The 7534-nt window shown below is 34.1% G+C and overlaps 1 protein-coding gene across 1 annotated transcript in view; it reads right to left on the bottom strand.

Annotated features, from left to right (window-relative positions):
• Positions 1–2972: 2972 nt before the first annotated feature.
• Positions 2973–7534, bottom strand: part of LOC134856700 (uncharacterized) — a 28001-nt gene continuing 23439 nt past the window's right edge. Inside the window, exon 2 of the mRNA XM_063872971.1 lies at positions 2973–3463. Within this exon, the coding sequence (XP_063729041.1) occupies positions 3251–3463 (213 nt within the window). The 3' untranslated portion in view covers positions 2973–3250. The remainder of the gene's footprint in view (positions 3464–7534) is intronic.

Raw genomic sequence — 7534 nt, 5'->3', positions numbered from 1 at the left:
TTAAGGTCTTATTCGAGACTTATGGTCGCACCAGATGAGTTAGAACCGATGTGGTTAACTCATAGAGTAATTTCGGATAGGGTACACCGTCTGCTCGTCACGCTATCTTATTTTCGGCCGGATAGATTCGTGCAACTTCTTAGTCTAATACCGATCCTAATCTTACTCTTATACTTTCTAGTCTCAGGGTGTTTAACTAGTCTCTGCTAGGCTCAATAGATCTAGGGTATACTGGTTTGTTGCGGCTGCTGAAGTTCTCTTGGAGAGACAACTAATTTCTAAGTTAAATTCAAATCTCTCTGGTGCTGAAATTACAAGTAATTTCAGCACTTACAAATAAGTGGGTTGTTGGTTAGATGGATCATGATTGGTCAATATTAAATACTTTACAGTGGTAAAATATGTAATTTATCCAATCATAAAATATAGTTTAGATCAGGTTCCAGCAACGTGAGAGCCAGCACATTTGCAATGCGACACGTAATTATTTTAGGGTCCGGATACAAAGCTTTGGGCGCCAATCGAACCAAATTTCTGAGCACTTCCTTAAATTTTTTCAAGCTTAGATAATTGGGACTGTTTATAATGACGGCAAGAAAGCGTTTTCCTAGAATTTTTTTGTGTAAAATGTTTTTCATCGCTTGCTTACGATCAAATGGTTTGCCTTAAAACAGAACATTTCACTACAACAAAAAAGCTTCAGCAACAACAACAACAACAACAACAACAACAACAAAAAACTCTAACAACAACAACAACAACAACAACAACAACAACAACAACAACAACAACAAAACCAAAACAACAATAGCAACCAAAATATCATCAACAGCAGCAACAACAAAAAAAATTAATTTCACACTATGTAAATACATAGTGTGAAATTATCTGAGCTAAAAACTGGTGGGGTCAAATGTTACGGGGTCGAAACAGAGGACACCACATTGTACTTCCTTTGATACAAGCTTGAAAAGCTTTAAATTTTTCAACTCATTCGTTTATCCAAGTTTAACTATATTTCTCCGGGCAGAACTTTATCGTCGTTCTAAGTTAGCCTTATGAAGGGTGTGTTTCTAAAAGTGTCCGTTTTATCTGTAATTGCAACCATGATCATATCAGTCCCTCAGTTCAACGGGTGCTATTAACTACCAGACCGGAGGAGAATTCATATCACTAGAAATGTGAAAAGGACCGCCTTCTTTAGCCCCCGGGAGATTTTATGCCAGATTACACCTTCATTAAACCATATTCAAGTAACTGAAAGAATGAAAAGAACAAAATTATACGGTTGAAGAATACACTCATTATTCCATATCAAATTCCGTCTCCATATTTTAGAAAAGGTTTTATAAATATACAAATTGAAAGCGTTAATCCAAGACGAAATTACTGAAAAAAAAAAATTCTCCGGTTCCTGGCGTCTTAGAAATTGATAGTTGAATAGATGAAAATTTGGTGTTCAGAGTGTTGCTTATTGTAACTATCGCTATGCTAATTTTTATATAGCATGTTAGATTGTACTAAAATAAGGATTTTAGTGTTTTGCCTTGACTTCCGTGTCTCAATATTGGGCTGAAAAATATAACATGGAATAGACAAACTAGGCAGATTTGTGACTAAAATCTGCTTTTAAAAAATAAAGCAAGAAACAACATCAAACGTACTTTATTGAATCGGCGTCGTATTCTGTTGAAGTAATTAACTCCTGAAAAACCACTCATTGTTCCGTATTTCCAAGAAAGTGACGCCGGAATGTTTATGCTTGCGGCGGTGTTTTTCATGCAGACTATTCTTTTTAATTAACTGTTTTTGACCAATTTTTCAATAGCATCTGAACGAAAGTGATGCCTGAGCTAATTTTTTTTTAAAAAAACCGTGAAAAATGTAGGTCTCATTTCTCATACCACCATTTTTCATAGTGTGATCATATTCAACCTCTGATCATTTTTCGTAACGAGTTTGAGATTTGCCTTTTTGTGCAATTTTGCAGACCAGTGAAATTACCAAGATCAGATATTATTCCCAATTGACTTGAGATAAGAAAATTGGTCCAAACAATGTGTTAGTAGATTCAAAAGATATTATATATTGAGTGTAAGGGGAAGACTTAAAAAACATTTTCATTCAGGGGCGGATCTAGGATTTTCTCGACGGGGGGGGGGGGGATTTTCAAAAAAAATTCGAAAAACTTGACGACCTTTTTTTTGGTCGACCAAATTGATTTTTCGAGCTCTCCCAAAGCACTGTTTTGCCCCTATATAGGCTAAATTTTCTGCGCCGCAGGCAACTTTTTGAAAAAACAGTCAAAAAATCTTTTTGAAAAATTTTGACAAAAAAATCGCGTTTTTTTTGGCGCGTGCTCCCCCTCAAAGTTAGTATATATTGGCGCCAAAGGCGCCTTTAGAAAAATTTTAGGGTCGGTCGGTCAAAAATGGATTTCTTAAAAAGTACCAAAGGGGGGACCCTTTGGGTCGGCAGGGGGTCGAATCCCTGAGGGAAGGGGGCGTCCGCCAATACCCCCCCCCCCCCCCCCAAATCCGCACCTGTTTTCATTAATATTTTTGAAAATTTCATCAAAGATGTTGAAGACATCAAAGTTCAAATCTAACTTATTTTCCCCTGAAATCTAATCTTCATTAAAATTACAGAGGGGTCCCAAATCACTCTAACTCTACGCAAATATAGAAAGTATAGTGTTTCAATGGACGTTGCTCCATCGTTTTCAAGACTTTTTCCCCAAAAGTAATTAACATGCCTCATTTGCGCTAAAATATTTGACGCTTTAAATGGCATCACAGTGGCAATAAATTGAACACTTTCGAAGCACAATTTTACACAGGGACCCCTTTACATTCATGGGCCCCTCTATCACACGTTGTACCTTAACACCAGCTAGTGAGCTCAGTAAATATCCTTCCTGAAAAAATCTGGAAAATTAACAAATCATATAATTTTTTTATTTTAAGCGGACACTTTTTCTGGAATTGAATAAAACTTAAAAGAGGATGGTTCACAAAACATACACATCTTTTGAAAAAATTTGTTCATACAAAAACAAACGCAGTTAGAAAGCTGGTTTTGACTTCAAAGCATATCCGTTCACTCCAAAATAAGAAAATCGAGTGACGTCGTGATTATGTTTTGACACATCAGTTCAGTACAGATTACATTTCAAACAGGTTTTGCTGTATAATCATCAGTTTCGGCTGATCATCAATTTGGATGCGAGTAAGTTTATGGGTCGGATGAGTCATTGGGATGAGGAGGGTGAGTTGTGGTTCTTTTCAGCGGCAGTATTTAATGCGGATGTGGTGTTTGATATGGATGAGTGTCCTTTTCGCTTCTTGAGGCCATGCACCATAGCTGCTCGAATGAAATCGAAGAACTTTTCCCAAGCAATGATAGTCTTCTTCTTCCACTGTCCCTTCTTAGCCATTGCCTCCACGTAGGCGGGACAGAAATACTGAAGCAGAAAATTTGTTTTATAAAAACTGATTTTCTGCGTCATCAAATTTTCCTCTAGAGATAGGATACCATCATAGAAAAGTTTTAATTCGTTTTGAATACGGGGCTTAAAAACTCTAAAATGTGAAAAATATATTTGCTTCGATGCTTTGATTTTATTATTTGAACAAGAACCGTCATTTCGTATACGGACGGCATGAACTTATGGAGTGCGGTCTGTATTTAGACAACCGCGTAGTCCTACTCGTCAGTAAGCAGACAAATGCTGTTTCAACCAGTCAGAATCGAGACAGGAAGAAATAAATAAGTAACTATTATTTATTTCTAAAGTTTGCTTTCTCATCTCGATTCTGATTGGTTAATACAGTATTTGTCTGCTGACTGACGAGTACGAATACGCGGTTGTCTAAATGCTGCTACGTAACCGAACTCATAATTATATATTTAAATCATCAGATGAGAAATCCCGCAGCATAAAACGTGGGATTTAAATGTAATTATTTTCTGACCTAAACTAATTAAAGGCAGGAACTGGTGAAAATAATTCTTTTGCCTGCAAACAGAACTGGAGGTTCCTGTTTTTTTTTCTTTACAAAATGGCTTAAGAGATTAAGGGCAGCCTCTGAGTCTTGTTATTTTCATCAACTGTTTAGGAAACTACAGTTCTTTTATCTAATGAAATGCTGAAGGTAAGAAATGTCTCCCAGCGTAATCTTTTGAAGTTGACCTTTTTGTTTTAGAGAATAAAAGCTTGTCCCAATTTAGAAACTACAGACAATCTGACTCCATCAACAACTTTTCATTCAAATTTTCTGTTTCCTCCGACTTTTTCAAATTTAATTTTGTTCCGCGAAGAAAATAAACAAAAAAAATTTGGATAATTCTTCCTGTTTCAAATTAATTAGTTGTTAGAGCAGGGATAGCTTGTTCATATCTCGTATGAACAAGCCATCACCCAACAGCCTCTTTTGAATTATCTTTAAAGATAATTAATCCGATCACGCTGAGGGAAGCAACTAAATAGTTGTTTGGCTTGTTATCTCCAGACAAATTGAACTGCCACAAAAAAAGGTCAGATGAGGGGGAGTGATTTGTCATTAAAAAAACGCTTCAGTCAACACTCCAGGTGTATTCAAAAACTTCCCAGTATTTTTCTCAGAGTCTACTTACTTCTGTAAAAGCGTCGAAACCTTCATTTTTTTATCCAACTTTCGTAGCGAAAGTAACGAAATATTTGTGCTCGAGGGTGTGTTTTTAGTCAAACAAATTTTGACTTTCTAACTAACAATTTTTGACAGAATTTGTTTCAATCATTCAAAATGTTTTGTTGTCCTGAACTTAAATTTGAAACCATATTTCACCTGTGATCATTTTTCGTAAAGTTATGAGGGTTTAAAGATTACCATTTTGGCCAACTTGGGACAATTAACGCGCGATGTATTTCGCGCTATTAACGCGTAAGCAGAGATTCAATCCGTCCTAGAAATTGTTCCAAATTGGTTGAAAGAAGCTTATTTGCCAAAATTGTTTTGTTACAAGGAACGAAATTTATTCTTTTTTAGTTTATATGGCGTGTGGGGGGATGATTTTCATGGAAAAAATTTCAAATTAAAAAAAAAAAGTTCATATTTTTTTACGTTTATTTTGTTAATGATATTTATGTTATTACCCGCACTGACAAAAATGGATTAGGATCGATTTTAGTATGAAAAAAGTACGTTGGTTAAATTTAGATCGATTTTAGTATGAAAAAAGAACGTTGATTAAATTTAGATCGATTTTAGTATGAAAAAAGTACGAAGATTAAATAAAAAAGATGAAGATTGATTTGGATCGATTTAAAATCAATTTAAATTGATCTTAAATCCCAGCTAAAAAAAATGATCGAAATCGATTTTAAATCAATTTAAATGCTTTTTTTTCCGTCTGAATTTGTTTTTATTTTTAAGGGGATTACTATTAATAAAAATTACTATTTTGATAGCCGATATTTGACTGAAAATTAAACCACCCGAGAGCATAAATTTTTTTGCAAGTTTTAAAAATTCTTGGAACAATAAAATGCCCAATTAGCTCGCCTGGTTTCAATTCAGAACAATTTTGGGTGCCGCAACAACTCGTGTTACGCTTTTGCATCATATATTGATTCCTCAAAACGAGCAGTTTTTATAGTACAGAGCTGAGATATGATCACCAGCGGATTTAGGGAGGGGGGGGGGCAGACGCTTCACCTTCCCCCCTCTCAGGCTATTGACCCCCTGCCGACCCAAAGGGTCCCCGGTTTGTACTATTTTGAGATATCCATTTTTGGTGACGGACTAACTAACAATTTTTGACAGAATTTGTTTCAATCATTCAAAAGGTTTTGTTGTCCTGAACTTAAATTTGAAACCATATTTCACCTGTGATCATTTTTCGTAAAGTTATGAGGGTTTAAAGATTACCATTTTGGCCAACTTGGGACAATTAACGCGCGATGTATTTCGCGCTATTAACGCGTAAGCGGAGATTCAATCCGTCCTAGAAATTGTTCCAAATTGGTTGAAAGAAGCTTATTTGCCAAAATTGTTTTGTTACAAGGAACGAAATTTATTCTTTTTTTAGTTTATATGGCGTGTGGGGGGATGATTTTCATGGAAAAAATTTCAATTTAAAAAAAAAAGTTCATATTTTTTTACGTTTTTTTTGTTAATGATATTTATGTTATTACCCGCACTGACAAAAATGGATTAGGATCGATTTTAGTATGAAAAAAGTACGTTGGTTAAATTTAGATCGGTTTTAGTGTGAAAAAAGAACGTTGATTAAATTTAGATCGATTTTAGTATGAAAAAAGTACGAAGATTAAATAAAAAAGATGAAGATTGATTTGGATCGATTTAAAATCAATTTAAATTGATCTTAAATCCCAGCTAAAAAAATGATCGAAATCGATTTTAAATCAATTTAAATGCATTTTTTTCCGTCTGAATTTGTTTTTATTTTTAAGGGGATTAAAACGGATTAAAATCGATTTAAATCGATTTTTTGCCTTCGAGATTTATCAGTTTCGAATTTTTATTGCATTTATTCATTGCCTATCATTTTTCATTTTACATCCATAGCGTATTGTAGCATAAAAAAGACCAAGCGAAATGGTCAAAATATCGATAAAATTCTATAAATTTCTACAATGATCCGTTTCTTGATTCCTTTTATCCGAAATTTTGCCCGAAATCTGATTTATCTTCAAAATTTTCTATGATTTAATTGCATATTAATGAGATCAAATTTTAATTTTTCTGACCCTTTTCTTGTTTGTTACCTAGGATTTACAATAATTTTCTATAATTACATTGCCTTTTTTCGAGCTTAAAATTTGATTCATGTAGATAATTTTATTGAACTTTATAACATATGGCACGAGTGTTTATATTTGAAAAATCGAGAATAAAAAAATTTAACGATTTTTAAAGGGTGTTATTTTCGCCTTGTTAGCAAAAAAATGATTCTAGTGGGTATGAAAATCCATCCAAATCGATCTTAATCGATTTTTTAGACACTTAAATTGATTTAAAAATTTCAAAAAGATCGATTAAAAAATGATTTGAGTGAGTTTCGGATGGATTTTAGTGAGTCGGAAAATCCATCCAAATCGGTTTAAATTGATTTTTTAGACACTTAAATCGATTTAAAAGTTTCAAAAAAATCGACTTAAATCGATTTAAAATCAATTTAAGTTCGTAAAATGTACATTGTTAATCGATTTGGATCGATTTAAATACGATTTAAAATCAATTTAAATCGATCCGAAACCATTTTTGTCAGTGCGGGTACTGCTCCATAAACCTTAAAAGGCAGTCGGAACATTCAGGGCTTCGCTCTGATACGAGCAGTCTTAATAGTTTTAAAACTTAATGAAATGCAGGTTTCATAATTAAACTGCGTTACGCTTTCAGCAACATAAGTTTTCAGCACGCAAACAATGGACCAGGGCACGGTCAAATTGGCGATATTCACACCCCCAGATCATCACAAAAAACTTTTGACGGTAAAATGTCTATATAAATGTAGCGAGTCAAAATATTCA

This window comes from Symsagittifera roscoffensis, chromosome 1 (assembly GCF_963678635.1).
Source record: "Symsagittifera roscoffensis chromosome 1, txSymRosc1.1, whole genome shotgun sequence".
Taxonomy (NCBI): Eukaryota; Metazoa; Xenacoelomorpha; order Acoela; family Convolutidae; genus Symsagittifera; species Symsagittifera roscoffensis.
The sequence above is the reverse complement of the archived record's forward strand: the minus strand, read 5'-3'. Positions and strand labels throughout refer to the sequence as shown.